Below are 18,449 nucleotides of genomic sequence, written 5' to 3'. Positions count from 1 at the left end.
TTTAAACACAGTGCAATTGCAAACTATGTTTCTGTCCCCATGACAACAGAGCACAGAAATGCGAATTTAAGTAATAAATTAACTGTAAATAATCCATACACTGTGCTCTTTTAGTAAATTGCACTATAAATCAAGCTGCACAGAGGTTAGCTCCTTCCTGGCCCTGTGAAAGAGTGTTTCTTGGTGGGAGGTGGAAACATTGAGGGGGGGGGGGGGGTTGTCTGTTAATCTTTACAGCCATGCAACTCAAACAACGCAATTCCAGCTAGGTGACCAGGCCTGTCCCCTGAGCAGAAACATGGCCAAAAGCAACTACCACAGTCATTAATCTGACTGAGTTCAGAGCCCAATATGCCTATCCCTTTTTCTTTAAAGCAGGCTTTGTTTAGGTGGCCAGGTTAATTAGTATCACGCGTTATGGGCTGCAGTTCCTTATCCAAACACAATGCTTTTGGAAAGGCAAAAGGCAGTCTTGCACTGGTGCCTAGAATTTTTCCCCCTCTTTCCTTTCTCTCACATGAAGGGATTATTTTTATGCAATTAGCTAAAGGAATACTGTTTCCAGGTCTGATGAACAACCCTCATGAATTCCCCATGAGAGGTTCTTTCACCCTGGAGAGGCTGTGTGTATGTGTGAGCCTGGGAGTGAATTAGGTTTGAATATTAGAAAATCACATAACAGATAAGAGGTACCAGCTATGAGAGTGACGTCAAGGTGGTCTGTTTTAAAACATACTGTACATAAACCATTATAGAGTACAGGTTAAGGCAAAGGACTCATAACTGAAACTCGTAACTGAAGCACTTCTCCAGTAAAAAAAAGCCCCGCTGTAGTTGTAAATGTAAATTTTATTTAAAAATAAATTAACAAAATAATCATCCACTCAAATAAGCATACAGTCATACCCTACTAATTAAGATCCATCTCTGCTAATTGTAACCACAAAAAATAAAACAATGTTATACGCTAGTAGACAGACAGAAAGGGGCAAATGGGTTTTGTAAGATTTGGCGAGTTGGCTAGGAATTGCTGCAAAATGAGAGTATGATAGATACTGTTTTCTACTGCTGTTCAGTGCAGGTTCTCATTCCACAACTAAATTATAGCAAATACAAGAATATATCTTCAGCCACACAGATGGTATACAACTTAATTATGTATGGCACTAAAATTAGGTTCCGTTGGCAAACTTTATTTTTTGCTATATACAACACAGTTTAATTACCTATATTAAAATCTGTAGAGCTCCACAAAGTACAACACCGAAAGGATAATGAAATGATTATATTAAATACATTTTCTTTAAATTCTAAATCTGGCTTCCCACTTTCCAGTGTAATAATTTCCCATTTATACTAGCAGTAGAGGTTTGGAGTATTCATATAACAAGAGATTAGCTGAAGGCGGATGGTTTAATGCATATAATCTCCAAATCCACCATAATCTGTAATCTTCTCTACATTATCATCAGTATTGTACACTTCAAAAATAAACGGCTACAGTGGGAACACATTCAGGGCTGACCTTAAATTGTATTTCACAAAGTTTTTAGATTTTAAAATACAACGTTTTCTACATAGTTTTTTCTACAAAAGTAGAAACTTTTGTACTTTTGTCTCTATTTGAAAAAATATATTACAATAATTTCCTCTCCACATTTGTCTAGAAATGAAATACAGAGACGTTATCATAACACTCTGCCTCCAGGACATATCTCATACTTAGTTAAGTCAGCAGATGGAAATGCCACATCCTGTCGTTTAATTCCATTATGTTCTTTTCTAATTGAAAACAATACACAGAAAGCTAATTCTGCCGGTAATCTTCCCACATCTCATTTCTGTTTTACTACAGTTTTGTGAGATTACGACGTAACATTAATTAAAACGCTGTAGTGGCAGTTTCACAGGTACCATTAGCCCCACCTGATATTGAGAGGAACTCAATTGATCTTAATTTGGAATTTTGGAGTGAAGGGAAGACAAACCCCCACCAAAGCAGAGACCAAATGACAGCCATGTTTACCTTTTACATTTCTCTGGGAGCTTTCCCTCAATTTGTTTCCTCTTTCAAACACCTGAGTTTAATGGGATTCACCTTATTAAAGATGTGCTTCTTAAAACTAACTACCAGTCAACTTGACAGCTCCAGATCTTAACTATTACAAGATATTAGACACACACAGCAGTCCACAAAATAGCCATATTAAACTCTCATCTGATCAGACCGTGCAGGTAAGACGTACTGGAGGAATGTTTTACTTTGTGCTGAAAGCTCAGCATTACAAAAATATTCAGGTCTGGTACTAAAATACCATGGACTATTTTTGAAAAGTACTGCTCCAGTATCTGACAGTCTACCTCCCCTGTGAAGCTCACAAAACCCTGCTGCAAGAAAGACCACTGCTACATAGTCATTTAAATGCTTTCTTGAATAAACTTTCATTCTGCACAGGCCCTGGCAGAGATGTGGCATGCGTCTTCACTGAAAAAGATGGGACAGATTTCACGGTTGTGCATCTAGGCTGCTGGGAAATGTGGTCTTGATGTTTGGTTACAAGTACATCGATAAAGTGTTGCTCAGATATGCTAAAGCAAATGTGAAAAGCAAACCTGAAGCATATGCTGCAGTGGAATTTAAACACATATCCTATATAAAATTTGCATTATCATCATCACACCAAACATTTACCAGGCCTTGTGACACATGCTCGTTTCCTAACTTCACTTTTCTTCAAAGTGTGGCTCGATAGGCAGAGAAGAAAGAGAAGGCAGCTGTAAAGTAAAAGTCTTTAGTGTAAGAGTATAGAGAACAAACTATGTACAGCTCCAAAATAACACTAAGGATCCATAAAGTAATTATACCACAAAGACTACTTGTAAAATCACAACAAAACTAACAAAAAGGCTCCGCTACTATTATGCATTTTAAGGGCATGCTAGCCAACTCCAATTGAACAAGTTAACTTTTTCTAATCACCCTGAAGCAAATTACAAAGAAAGGGAGCTAGGAAGAGCACTGTAATTAAAAATAAATAAATCAAACATTAATTAGCTTTACTTTTCACTGCACTATGTTACTCGTCTCATACCCCAACAACACTTACATGTGGTTGCTAGGGAAACACTGACAGAAGTACTGTACATATTTTCTTTTGTGCCACAGTTGTATTCTTTTCCACTTCATGGAAATAGTGTTCAAACACCCTCTGGCAGCTCTTCCTGTGTCACATCACCCTCAGCAAAAAATCACAGAACATATTTCAAGTGCAACTACTGTATGACAGTTTTTTAGCAGTCAGTCACCTGGCGTTCTTTACAATTAAGATCATATCACAGAATTCATCCTAGAACAACAAATTGTAAAGGTAGTGCACTAAACAATTACATTTAAAATGAGCGTGTTCTAATTGTACATGTCAAAGAGAGCTAGAAATACGTGCTTGAATATTCCTGTTTGTGGTCCCTCTTAAGCACAGCACAATATAGAAAGCACACGGGAATGGAACAAAAAAGCATTTGACTCATTTCAAGGGAAATCTGACATTTTACTCAAAATGCAAGTACTGTATTAGAAGAACGTTCTCTCCATATTTAAGTGAAATAGCAGTGATTCCAACTGTCCTCATGAAATACTGTTTTAAGACGGTCTTATAGCTGAGAAAGTACAGGATTTTATTTTGAAAATTTATTTTCAAAAGTTATTTTCTGTTTTTATGCTTCATAAACTGCTGTAAAACTTTAGGGAGTTTAAAGTCACAGCACAATGTTAAATGCCTGCATAAATCATTTAAAAGTGTTTCCTTTCAAATAACCACTTTAATATTGTCATGGTAATAAATATTATTATTATTATTAGTCATTTCTTCTTATTATTATTTTAAGTTCATATATCATGAGCAGCTTTTATGTCTTTCTACCTTACTAAATTGGGGGTACCATTGAGTAGTGGGTAATAACGGGTGGGCTGTGGGTTCGACTCCCTGCTGTAGACGCAGCTGTTGTCCCTTGAGTAAGGTTTGTTACCCTACTTGCTCCAGTCCACTCTGATGTGTAAATGGAGGACAGCATTCCCGGGGTGATGGACTGACGTCTTATCCAGATGGGGAATTACATTGTCTTTAATCACTACACACCTAGACACCAGGATAACGCCTTCCCCAATGAGCCACTCTTTGTGGCACCTGTGAAATGTCCTACCTTCCTAAGCTCACCATGCAAGAACATATTTTTTTTGTGCAATGATACGTGATAGAGATGACCCTTTACAGCACAATAACGGACTGAAATCTCAATGAATGTGAGGTCTACCCCAAATGAGGTGTAAAACTAATATGTCAATGCGTCTATGCCCCATAAGAACACAAAGTGTTGTCACAGCTTCTTGGAACCTTTAGGCAGGATTAACCTGAGAAATAAACATTTAATAAAAAAAACAATACAGCCTGTACCACACTTTCAGCCTGACCGCTGCAATCAGTCTGAGGGATTAGATCATCATTAGCTGCTTAAAATTGCTTACACCCCAATTAAGAATTTGAGCACTACTTTTTAACCTGATTTTCCTTCAAAACCCTTCAGTGACACAGCAGCAGTGTGAAGACAAGCATTCGTCCTGCCTCAGGGTGTCATCCGTCAGTCTCTGAACTGTGCTGTTTTCATTGGAAAGGTGATGGCAAGTTTGACAGCAGAGGCCTTAAAATGTTTTTAAAAAATAAATTTGTCCCATAGAAAAACAAAACCTACCTACATTGTCAATACCCCTAGCTGTCTCAGAAAAAGAGGGATGCTTCCTTCTGCTATATGGCAGTACTCGTACGATGTCAGAATTAAGTAGAAGACCTTTATAAACCTTACTGAGAAAAGTTACATATTCACCAAAACAAATACAGGCAAAAACAAATACTATATTTAGTCAGGTAAAGATTTAGAGGAAGACATTCTCCAATACAAAGCATTTTTTTCTTTCTTTGTACCTTTAGGCATTTTTGAGTGTGGATATACAGTATAGGTATATGTATATATAAACCACTAAAAGCACACGAGACTGGTGAAAGAGCGCTGTAGCATGTTATTTATGTTCTATAGGAATGATTTTTTTTCTCCAATTCTCATATGAATTTAATTCAAAATTAAACAGCACACCTTCCAGAATTGTGAGAGGTCTGAGAGGTCTGTTGTCCTACTTTGTATTCTTCTTAAACATCTTCTTCCCAGAAAGAACGACGAGATGCACACCTACCTCTTGTAGCACACAGTAGTAGTTATACTGTTTGATAACCTAGAAAAATAACTATCAATGCTTTGCCATTTTATGGGATTTTCTGTTATATTGGTTTCTTTTCAAGTGCATAACAAATCGTAACTACCGAAGCAACGGGGAGGAGCAAATCAATTTGCACACTATATGCACACATACACATTAATGAGTACTGTATTTATCCTTACTATGCAATTTAGAATACGCAGTAATTGCTTTCTTTCATCCAGGATGCCAGGCAGGGATTTTTTTTACCAGATGAAGCACTTAGCACCCTCTCTTTGTATTAAAAAATGTAGTTATCTCTTAATCACACTGCTGTAAAAACTGTCAAGTAGGAATACTGAAAGACACACAGTGCACAGTGGTACACCAAATTAACATAGTAATTGACGACCCAATAGAATATTCTGAAAAAAAGGTGACATGAACAGCAAAGCGCAGAAAATGGATTGCTGATCATTCTTTAGCCACAGAAGGCCAGTGGGATTTTCCCAGGTATGTAGGGGTAATACATTATACAGAAAGGTAAGCGATTTCTTCATAGGTTTTAGAAATGTACTGCACTGGCAGGGTGTCTCACCTTACATGTTTACTTCATACGTTTATGAAAAGATGCACCCAACAATAATAGTAACTTTTTAATTCCGATAGTGGATTACACTTTTGTATTTGTGACAGTAATTTTGATACTACCATTGAATACACCAAAGAAACAACCCCTGTACTTTAACTGCACAATACGCTGTGTGTTTATTCAAAACGACTACTGTCTAGAATCGCATTAAATCAGAGACTTGGTCTCGTAAATTGTAATTATTTGAGTGCAATGTGTAAGTTATTAAAAGTGAAACAGTGGTAGGAAGATCTAGAGGTCCTACATCCCCTATGAGCTGTAGAAGTATCAGAAGGAGACAGCTACATATTTGACAGCATGAAACCAAGATGAAACGAAATGACAAAACAATTCTGAAACGCCAGCTCTTTTGCAACAATGGAGAAAACAAGCCATAAACTGTTATCAAAACAGCACGTGCCCACCCTACCAACGTCCTGATATGAAGACTGTTCTAGAATCAGCATTTCGCAGCAATGAAAATCTGAACAAGTTCAGGCCAGTGAACACGAACCACATTCACACATTGTAATCCACAGAACTCTTACAGTTCAATGCGCTAGCTGTTGCATTAGAAATACTTGTTAAGACCACACAAGGAATTGAGGCACTCATCCCCCCCCCCCCCCGAGCCTATCAGCTCAGCACAACCTTTCCGCTAGCGCGCTGCTAAAACAGAAAGCAGCTTCCAAAAAAACGCAGTCATTGAACATGTTGTCTGCTGGGACCTGCCGTTACGGCCAAAGCTTTGCAAATCTTGCCTTGTCAAAACGGAGCAAGCAGAAGGGGGGGGGCTGGAGGAGAGCAAAGCCACTACAATTTCTCCATCCTTCGTGAAAGCCCGTACACGTCTTTTCATTCACGTAATGTGCACGACACAGCCGCGGTCCTGCAGCTTTTCCCTGACCCAGTCCGAGCCCCCACACTGTACAAAGCACACTGCAAAAGGCAACGCGGAAGAACGCAGGCGCTCCGATCAATGTGCCTGAATCTGTGCATGAGGGAAAGATCACGGAGATAGAGCGAGAGTGAGACAGAGAGGTTTTGGGGATGGGGGGTGGGGGAAGGGGGAAGCAGGAACACCATGTACGCACAGATAACTGTGTGCATGCCAATATAACCTTCTCGCACGGCCCATGCAAAAATAAAAGTGAAAATGTTTACCTAAAGGCAAGCCTTTGTTCAGCAAATGAGAGCTTCCCATCTAGGTGTTCTTCTTTTCCCCCTTAAGAATACGGCACTTCAGCAAGACATTAACAAAAATCCTTGGCATATGGCGGCCACTTCAATTTTTTTTTCACCCTAAAGTAGCGCACACACACTCAAGCAGACTCTCTCTCTCTTTCACTCTCGCACACAGAAAACCCAAGTGTCACTGCCTAAGAGAGAGACGGAGAGAGAGAGAGAAAGAGGGAGAGGCTTAGGGTGGAGCTTAGGCCACACAAAATTGATCTTTTGTTTTCAGAAAGGAGGCTACACGAAAAATAGCTGTGAGAGGGGAGGCAGAGGAGAATGCAATCGAGAAAAACTTGAGCTTTCAAAGCATATGGTTAAAGAAAACAGAAAAGGGAAGGGGGAGGTGTTGGGAGGCTGGCAGATGGCAGCGATGTACATTAATCCCACAAAGCCACATTGCACAAAAAAAATTAAAACCATTAGAGGGATAAGAAATTCAATTTGGTAAATATGGGCCTAAAATCTCAAGGCCAGATTAGTATTTTATGTTTTTTTTTTTTGCACATGTATGCAGTTTGTCCTTTTAAAATTATTGTGTGTGGCTTTTTAAAAATGTGTTTCCATTTTCACAGTAGAGAAAAAGTGGGCTGAGCTGGATTAGAGCTGTAGAAGTTTATGTCTTCTTAAAAGGGAGAAAAAATGCACTGATTCCAACACTTTCTAAATGTTACAAAGCATCACTTTAAAGTTCATGGCTGCGGCAGTAACAATGAAAGATTTTACACAGTGCTTTACATCGCACGCAAGTTACTGATAAACTACCGACTGTGTTAGAAACAAAGTTCAATGGCGATGCAAAACCCTTCTCTCAGTATAAAGCAGAGTACTTCTTTTGGAACATTCTCCTTTGTAACTTCCTGCACTCATCTGTCCTCACATATTTATGACTGCTACAAAACAAACACCATGCAAGCCTACCTTAATTGTAACAGACTGGGCAGACTTTGGACTTCCTGTGACCAGCTGTAAACTTAACTGGCACACGGGGTAGGAAGGTCAGTAGAGGAGCAGTGCACTTATTGTAACTTCTTTAAAAAGCTAGACTTGCCTTCTACCATCCTGCTACATCTGTACTGTATGTCGTTTAGGAATTGGAAATGAAAATGCACCAATGCTGTCATGCTAACCCGCCCTTGAAAAGTCGTTACTCACTGCAGCTATTTCACTGTACTTGTATAATATTACAGTAGAGACAGTCACATAACACAGATAACTCGGGAAAGCACCGATCAATCCAGTAATATTCTACCCTTTCAGAAATGAATCCCCTGCACCATTCAATCCAACTGGAATTCACCAAGACATATAGTTAAGCCTCCCCAAATCAATATTTGGAAGAACAAAACAGAGCCTTACTGCTTGTTCGGCAACTCAATGTTAATTATTTTGTCTTTTCTCTGCTGATCAATACAGCAGCAGAAACTCACCGCTGAACAGGTAATTTCCCAGCTTCTGCTCACGGATGCTTTACATTAGGCACTGAGAAACACCACAAGATGAATAGATCACAGGAGTCACTCCACTCGGCTGCTACGGCGCAAACTGCTTATACGGCAGAAGTCCACAAGCACTCTGCAGATGCCACAACGACAGCAAACAACCTATTCACTGCATCTGTGGTAAGATCGCGTTTGGGCCCTGTACTGTCTTCTTGCTTGAGGCAGCTAGCTGGGTAATGGACAGCAATTTACATCTAACACTAACAAGCACTTCACAATGCTTGCTTCCAAAATTAACATGTTGGTTCAAAACTGTTCAAATGTCTAGGATATTCACTAGAATTTGGCACTAACAGCATAACTCACATATCAATCAGTGTGGAGGTTGTTTAATACACAGCAGTACCCGATTCAGAAAACTCTAAAAATAAAAACAAAACCAATATTTCATATTGTAATACGTTTTCACACAAAGATATATTAATTTAGTGATAGGCATATTAAAATTCAGCTCAGTAAACACTAAGCACTAGGAAACATTTTATACACCCTGCATGAACATCCATAAACAAGAATAACATTTTATTTGGCTGTTGTGAGTTAATGTCGTGAGTTGTGCTTTTACTGTACTTGCATAAAATGTATGATTCTGGCTAAATCCCTAGTCTAATCCTTACATATTTTCCTTGTCTGTTACCCTTCCTCAAAAGAAAGACCTTTAGCAATTATTTTTTGACAGTTTTATAAGATGTCTCATTCTGCTTGAAATTTTTGCTTTCTTTTCACATTCGTTGGTGCTGCTGAAAGACTGTGTTAATAGGCTTGTTGAACGATATTTTCGTCATCCATAGCTCATTATAACACCTGAACCTACTAACCTGAACAAAAATTCTGTCAAAACAACGAGTTTGTTACCAGTGCAGAAGACATGTTCCACCAATACTGCATCAACCGACTTGTACAGAAATATCATGTATTAAAAATTAATATACTCCTACTTCTTTGATATCGAATGGCACATTGGACAGAAGAGCCATGTGTCTAAATGATGCAGGCATAGAAACCCCCAGAAACCACATATCACAGCATCCAATATTGTGTTCATGGAAGTCTTGAAGGTTAATGTTTTTTTATCATGCCCAACAAGCGACTGGGTGACAGGCAGAGACTCTGAAAGTTACTTCTTCTTTGGCTTCTGCTAGATAACCCAAATCCCCACAGATAAAAAGACAAAAAAAGACCCCGAAGTTCCCCTTCTTCGACACCTGGTCTCTTCATTTTTTGTTTTCTGTGGAGATGGAAAAGCTCTTAACGTTTTTATGGCCTTAATTCAGCATGGTCTCTCCGGGTAGAAAAAGCAGTCTGTCAACACTGCTTTATATTATAATGATACTGTATGTTTATCGCACTGTACCACTGAATGGAGGCAGTACCAGTTTGCCTTTTAGTATGAGACCATGCTTCACATTCTTAAAATAATACAGCAATTATGTCAATTTTTTTCTATGAAACTAGAAAACAAAGACAACCCAAGAAGTACGTGCCAATTAAATGTGAACTAATAGCCTCCAATAAGACATGTAATTGTTCTCAATATCCTCTCACCAGCTCTGCAGCCAAATCCTTTGTTTCACAAACAAAGTGACATTTCACTCTCATGTAGCCTCTTACACATCTTCACTCAGATCCAGTATAGTTGAAATGCTACTAAATTTAACACAGATGCAGGCCATTTTTATATTAAACTCTGTTTAAAGACCTTTGCAAAGGCAGGCTAACAAGCCAATCTTTGAATCTGAACAGATCCTACACCCATCCTTGAACAGAAAGGTCATGATGATTATAATTCAAGCAAGAGATCCCTTTCGTAGGGACTTAATTAAAAACCTTTAGCCTGGTGTGGTCTTGCCAGCACAAATTACAGTCTGTCCTCTTTAACTTAATTAAACCAACAGCAGGTACAATGAGGGCTGTCCTCCAGATTGGATATACAGTATACAAAAATACAATCTACTGTACATACTGAGGATGTATTAGAAAAAGGCATAGGTAAATTTATGAATACACATAATAACAGTAATAATATTAATAATAAAATTATAACCTTTATCACAGCTTGTACTCTTTCATAAGTGTGATTTTTAAATAATTTAACTGTCCTTATAATATTCAAGAAGAACTGCACCTGGCAGATACAGAATCTATGGAGCTATCTACAGTAAATGCCCATCATTATAGCTATTGTAGAATGGCTTTGATAAACGTCAACTACCACTGGGGTTCAGCACGGAAAGGATGTACTGTCTCACTACAGAGAAAAAACCTGTGCCCACTAAACTGACCAGGAAAAAAATGGACAAAACATTCACTCAACATTCACCATTTCTGCCAATTTTGTGAGCAGAGAAATTCTGAAATGTCACTGTCTGGAACCTCGGATGAAGACACCAGCGTGTCGCTTCTGCTCTGTTACTCAAAACGAACATTTACAGCTAATCTGAGAATAACAACGCCCAAAGATTTCTTCACCCCCCCAGGTAAACAACCTCCCTCGTGGTAGCTCCACAAATCTGTCTTCACTGAAACTATTTTTTTGGGAAAAATCTCTTGCAGCTGTGATTATTAAGGAATATTCAGTGAGCATGAAAGGACAGTAAATCCAGGAAAATCCCCACTGAAACTGACCATCTACAGGATTTAACCTGACACATCAGTAGTTTGACATAGTAGGTTGTGCAAGACGCAAACCTGTTGCCTAGATTAATCCACTTTGACACTTTCAAAGGGGAGGACACAGCCTATTGGTTTTTCTGAGCCGGGGTGCAGCACTAGCTATTGAAATGGCAGTGCCGCAGTGAAAAGCCCCCTTCTGGTGCACACTGCAGCATGTCTAATGTGCTGTGTGCACTGCCTGCCAGACTGGCCAACTTCTAATGCACAACACAAAGAGATATCACTGGCAGCTCAGGACACTCAAATCCAAAAGACATTATGCCGTAACACACCTCAGTCAGTTAAAATATTTAATTTAATTTCAGATTTTTTTCCCTGATATTGACAAAAACCCAAAAAGCACACCCAGAATAGACTCTGGGTTGCTATGGCCCTTATCAGGACGAAGTGGCTAAAATCTATGGATGGAAGCTTGCCTTAGAAGTTTTACTCATGATGAATGAATATTTAATGCAACATACGTATACTGTATCAAAATCATTTACGGAAAATACAGTGTTTTTCCACATTTGATTAAGCTTAAGCACTTTTTCTTTATAGCAACAATAGAATAAGAATACGTCTTTCAAAAGATGGAGATGTTTTAAAATGAATCTGTTTCTGATTTACCCATTTTTGGAATTTTTGAAAATAATCTATATTTAATATTTCCCCTGGGGTGTAACTGCATACCGGATCCCGACTGCACAACAGGCTTTTTCATTTTGCTATAAAGTATCCTTTTACAGTCCCGTCTGATACACATGCAGTATTTGTGATTTATAGGTTAGAGTATAGAGTATCAGCATGTAGGGTTTAACTGCATGATGAAAAATAAAATAGTCAAATCAAATAAAGTTTCTGCATTCTACGGAATGACCCTTCAAATCTAACCTTTTTAGACCCACCAATCATCCCATACAGTACCGCTGACCAAATAAAATCTACACAGCCTTCTTGTCCACAGTTCCCGAGACGTCCACAGACAGGTTTCTCTGCAACAGAAGCTTCTGATCACATCCAGCAGCACATTTACAGTACACATGACCATTTCATGATCACCGAAAGAGGATCCTTCCCATCCTGCAATCTCATCTATTGCATTTCTTGCAGAAAGTGCTCTGCCTTCCTGTAACACTAGGAGAATTCTGCTCTGCTTTTTCAATGAAACAATCCGAGAAATGAGGCTCAAAGAACTCCCCAAGCCAACAGTACACTTTTTTTTTTACCTCACAACTGCTGTGTCTTTTCAATTCACACAGATTCAAAGACTCTTTACCAGAAAAGACAAAAGTCAAAATGATCATTGCACTCAATCCTCACATTCCCTCTACAATCAACTCTCCATTCCTTCACAATCTGCTGCTTTCCACAACCAGACCTCCATCTCTTTTTGCCCCTCTTCCCACCTTTACTTTCTTACCCCACTCCCTGCCCTCATGTTCCTGCTCTTTTTGTCCTCTCTCCTCCACACACCTGAAAAAGGCTCCACAGCTCAACATTACTTTGCTTTTCAGCTTGGAATTCACTTCTACATGTTGTGTTGTGATACATACACTTATATACAGTATATTCCTTTACTCCTCATTGTTTATTGGGAAGATTATTTTTCTTGTAAAAGCTGGATAGCCCTGGCAATATGTTATACAGTCTATATTTTGACTAAGTGGTTTACTTCCTTTCATACCCCACAATGACTGCAAACAGGCATAATGATGGTAGCGATGGATATCTCACTGCTGAGATAACATCAGCAGTGTCTCACCTGGCATTTAAACTTAGCACCTTCTAGTCACAAGCTCAGAAGCCTAACCACTACTTTATACTGCTGTGCTTTTGACAATTACTGTTAACTTTATTATTGCGCATTCACAGAGATCTGCACTGCTTAGAAGACGCTAAAAACCAACTGTACTGTAAAGATTATGGACAGGATCAAAATAATTCTTAGAGATCAAAAAGCAAAGCTGACTACATATGATTTCCTGTTGACTCCTTCTATTGAACTGGTTTAAGACTAATTCACATCAAAACCACACATCTGCATCCCCCTCTTTTTTCAAGTACAGCAGATTAAGACTCCTGCTGTGTTGTGGCCACTTCTAGAGCTGGTGTGCAGGTTGCAAAGATCTAGCCCAGCTTTATATGGTAAACTGCAAAACAACAAAACACAATCAAGACCATTAATGCCGAAGACGGGCTATCCACCACTTGGCAATGATGCATCATTAGTTGAAAATGAGAACTCACACATTGCATCAGTAAGCAATAACCTCATGCAGATTTCTGCAGACATGCAGAACAAACCCACAATGTATCAAGATCACTTCAGAAATGACTGAGGTACGGATTTCTCAAATTTAGTATTGGATGTCTGTTGACTAAGACTTATCTAAGACTTAATATCAAAAATATTATTCTCTTCTGCGAGATTCCAGTGTTTTAGGAATAAAACCTAACAAACACTCATTTTAATTATCTGATGTTCTGGCAACATCAAAAGATCAGCTACAGACTAGGTATGCCAGGTATAAGAATTAAAATGAGCCATTACGTGTGACACCTGGGTTCATGCAGCTTCAACATAGCCTCAACAAGAAACAAGTCTTCCAATTGAACAAAATATTCCAATGTTTACACTTCTTATAATTCCTGCCTTCAATGGCAATAAAAGAAGCATAATGGTCTGTATTTAGCCATCTTCTTCTCTTTCACACCACATCAGTAACCCAAACAAGCTCAGAAGAGACACTCACAGCTTCTCTGATTCTTATTTTTTTAGCAGCACCGATAATGAGAAACAAATGGATCTTCACATGCCATCCCCCGCACTCCTTTCTAGATTTCTGAAAAGGTCACATTCAAATTACAGTAACTGTTAATAACATTTTCAATTCTACCCAGGGAAAAGAGAAACAAGGCATCGTCGGCTATGAAGAGAGATCTCATAATTAAAACCTCAATGGGAGACCCACTTGATTAACAATAAAAGAAGCAAAGGAAATATTAAACAAATGAATAACAAAAGACTTAAAAATACAGATAATGCCCCTGCCCCCTGCTTAGATACCTGTTAATAAGCTGCTTTGACAGTTTGTAAATAAAGTGAGAAATTAAAGAAATATCCAGGAGCTGCTGATTTAACCAAATTAACTATTGTAGTAAAATTAATATTTACTGAGTCCCGTGAGAATAAATGGCACAGGACACTTACTTGGGCAGTGCGATACAGCATAGGTACAAAATATTTCATATCGATCTGATGAAAGAATTGTTTGCCTTTCAAAATATACACAGGTATTTAGTGAACTTGCCTGAGAATTTGACCTGGAAAAAAATGTGGCAGTAAAGATATGCCCCCTCCATACTGTATATTTCATCCTTTCTTTAATATTCGCAATGGACAAAATACATAGTGGTGATAAGTCTTCATTCTTGAAAACTGACATTAGGTTAGCCTACGTGATATGTTTTTAGTTATTTTTTCTCACAATTTCCTCTTCAAAACTGTTTATCTTCTTATAGAAAGCATATCATTTGAAGAGCATAAACAGCGCTTGTAAATTGTTATGCTGCATTAGTTTGGGCTATTTTGAGACAAGTATTTTAAAAAAAATCCCTATTCAAATTCAAGTGGAAGCTGAAATCTGACTTTTTCTGCTAAAGCTCTCACTCTTTTTTGGCCTAACTTTTTTCGATCGCATTCCGAATTGAGCCGTCACACACCTCATTAAACCACTTTGCTGCTCTTTTTATAGTGTAGCAGTTCAACAAAAGACCACATTTCTTTGTGTTTGCTGTGAACAATCAGATGTAGAAGGGGAAGTTTCATGGGTATTTTGTGTGGGACTTCACCGTTCTGCACCTGCATCCACACACTGATGGGCTAAATCAGCCGAATCAACGCAGAAGCTGTACTTCGTACAGTTCTGAGATTTCCCCCCGTTTCGTCCCCCACTGACAGCACAATGACGGGAACAGCTCCTTATTAGGGGTGCTGAGGCAGACAAGTGGGTTCCTGAGGGACTTCTGTGGGATTTCACTCCTGAGTAAACCCAGCTGGTAACTACCCCCCCCCCCCGTCACTTGGGAAGGACTGAGCACAGGATGAGTCAGCTTTCCTGATCAATGTCTTCAAACTTCTATTTTATCACCCACAAAAGAGAGACAAGTAAAATCAGTGAGGAGGAGAGCAGAGTAATGTAGCCAATTCATAGATGGGGATTATTAGGAGGCCATGATTGGTAAGGGCCAATGGGAAATTTTAGAACAAAATTATTTTTACAAAATTTTGCTTAACCTACCTAGTTTCCAATGTACAACACACACGGTGCATTTAATTATTTTAATGAAATCTAATCTTGGGATATGTCAATAATAAAAAACAGCAACTGAATACCTACTGCTTGTTGTAGTGGCTTTGTGTACAGTTTAGCACATTTCAGGTTTGATTTTCACTGTCCTCAGAGTTCTCTGGTGTCCCGGATTTCTGTGTCAATTACTGTACTTTCACAGCGGCACTGCAACATCCTGGAAGTCCTTGGCTTCCATTTGATAAGGCAGAGACAGCTGAACATGCTCAGTTTATATTCCTTCAATTCCCTGAAGGTATCTCTAGCCGTAGGGACATTTGTTTTCTTTCCTCTTGGAACGGGCTCTCTACAGCAGGATTCTACTCCCGCCCCTCCCAGCTGTACATGAGAAAACTGGGCTTAATTCCCAAGACTTTAGAGACAGCCCGTTTTTACGGTACTGTACAAGGAACAACTGAATCAACACTCGTATTAAGAATATTTGATATCTTAGATATGTTAACAGCATTCTTTACAGAAACTCACAAAATAAAGGGTGAAGGATTTCATCCATGTACTAATCTGCCCAGTTCCTCTAACCAGTGTATACTGATATTTCACCGTGTTCGTGAGCAATTAATTGCTATAATAATTAATAATTGCTTGCACTTATATAGCGCTTTTTGGGACACTCCACTCAAAGTGCTTTACAGGTAATGGGGACTCTTCTCCACCACCAACAATGTGCAGCCCCACCTGGATGATGCGGCGGCAACCATAGCGCGCCAGAACACTCACCACACATCAGCAATTGGTGGGAAGGAGAACAGAGTAATGAAGCCAATTCATAGATGTCGATTATTAGGAGGCCATGATTTGGCCAGGACGCCAGGGTAACACGCCTACTCTTTTTTTCGAGAAACACCCTGGGATTTTTAATGACCACAGAGAGTCAGGACTTCGGTTTTACGTCTCATCCAAAGGATGGCCCCTTTTTACAGTATAGTGTTCCCGTCACTATACTGGGGTATTAGGACCCACACAGACCGCAGGGTGAGAGCCCCCTGCTGGCCCCACTAACACCTCTTCCAGTAGCAACCTTAGTTTTTCCCAGGAGGTCTCCCATCCAGGTACTGACCAGACTCACAGCTGCTGAGGGTTGCCAGGTGTGAGTTGCAGGGTGATATTCCAAGTCTCTCTACACTCAAGCTCAATACGAAACCTTGATCAGAAGATGAGTTACAGAAAGATTTCCTCAGCAACAAGACGTGCAATTTCAGGAATTCTGCCCCGACGACAAAGCACCCATTTTGGTCGGGTCCAAAATAAAGACTTTTACATGTTGAAAATATCCTTGGAAAGAAGAAAAGAAAGATTGAAAATAAATAACACTTGGAACACCACAGCTTCTTTAAATTCAGCCACCATCCATTTGTAGAGCTAAAAATAGCCCAAGATATCATCCCACAGGTTACTGTGGCAGGAATCTGTCATCAGTTGGCAGTGTCTTTTATAAGGGATGCAGGTTTTGCTCCCCAAAGAAAAGCAGACCCAATTATGTCTCAAGGTCCCTTCTCTTTACAAAGCAACTTGATTTTTCCTTGCTTGTGGAGCATTAGCGAAATGTTTGTCCTTTCGGGGTTTAAAAAAAAAGCAATAAGTAACCCTGATTGAACTTCTGTGTCCTTTAAGTTAACCTCATACATCACTGAACACTGCTCCACCATCCATTTTTTTAATAGGAATTGCTACAGCTCTAAAAGGGAAAAGTGTATATTACTCCCTTTATTTAATGTTTTTAGATATTTTTATAGATTTCTAAATCCATCTGCAAATATTTTGTGAAGGTAAGACAATAAACCATGGTCATGACAACACAGACCGAGATACACTGGTCAAGAGAATTCATACTCTGAAACTAAAGGAAGAAACTACTCGGTTTGATAGACTAAACACATGGTTTTTCATACTCTGTGGTTTTTATTTTTAGTGAACACAGAGACAACTTTTTGTTTCTTTAGCTATTACCATTTTCTCCATCTACCCACTAGGTGGCAGTTCTGAGATACTTGGGAGTCAAAAACATTTTTATTTTTATTTACTTTTTTACAGACCAGTTAAGATATTAACATAAACAAGACATGATTTGAGCAAAGAATGGTTAGGGATATGATCATCTGCTGTACAATAGAAAGACATTAGAAAGAGTGAAAAGAAGATGAAAAGACAGTATGGGTAGATAGTCAATGACAGAAGTCTGAGTCAGACAGAGTACACAAAGTTGATCGCCAATTCAAATTCTGTCAATCTAACAGTAGGGTACTCCCCCCAAGAGGTAATAGCTAACCACAGAATCCACAGTTTGAAGGCACTGCTATTTCCAAGACTAATCACTTTTTCTTAATGTACTACAACACAAAGTTAGAAAGCAATGTCACAGTTTATTTAACAGGAACAGTGGTGTTACTGAAAGTGAAGGTCCCCATTTTCTCTTGCATAATTACAGTTACAGTGATCCAATGGAATCCACAATATTCACATTTAAAAATCATCGCAAACAAATGTAGAGGGTGACTGTGGCACTGCACTAGGCTGTGAATGGTATAAGTAGAGGACAAAGAAATGGAATCACCCATGTAAAGTGAATTAATAGGACATGGAACCATGTGATACACTGTAACACCATCAGTTGTATACAGTTAGCATTTGCGTGGAATGATACAATATACTGAATTTCTTGGAGATTTGTTCCTTTTCTGCTCTATATAAGTATGTTCTCCCTGAGTTCCTATGGTTTCCCTCTGAGCAATCTGGTTTTGTCCCAGAGTCCACCACATAGTGGTGGGTTAATTGGCTTCTGGGAAAATTGGCCCTGGTGTGAGTGTGTGTCTGCC

At 39.0% G+C, this 18,449-nt stretch overlaps 1 protein-coding gene across 5 annotated transcripts in view; it reads right to left on the bottom strand.

The window, feature by feature from the left end:
- ctbp1 (C-terminal binding protein 1) overlaps positions 1–18,449 on the bottom strand; it is a 217,088-nt gene that overhangs the window by 48,891 nt on the left and 149,748 nt on the right. Inside the window, exon 1 of one of the 5 annotated variants that reach the window (XM_015344947.2) lies at positions 7,041–7,246. The exons of the other annotated variants lie outside the window; for them this stretch is intronic. Coding sequence (XP_015200433.1) covers positions 7,041–7,080 — 40 coding nt within the window. The 5' untranslated portion in view covers positions 7,081–7,246. Of the gene's footprint in view, positions 1–7,040; positions 7,247–18,449 lie in introns of those variants that run through there. 5 annotated transcript variants of the gene reach the window in all.

The sequence above is a fragment of the Lepisosteus oculatus genome, chromosome 1 (assembly GCF_040954835.1).
Source record: "Lepisosteus oculatus isolate fLepOcu1 chromosome 1, fLepOcu1.hap2, whole genome shotgun sequence".
NCBI lineage: Eukaryota > Metazoa > Chordata > Actinopteri > Semionotiformes > Lepisosteidae > Lepisosteus > Lepisosteus oculatus.
The sequence above is the reverse complement of the archived record's forward strand: the minus strand, read 5'-3'. Positions and strand labels throughout refer to the sequence as shown.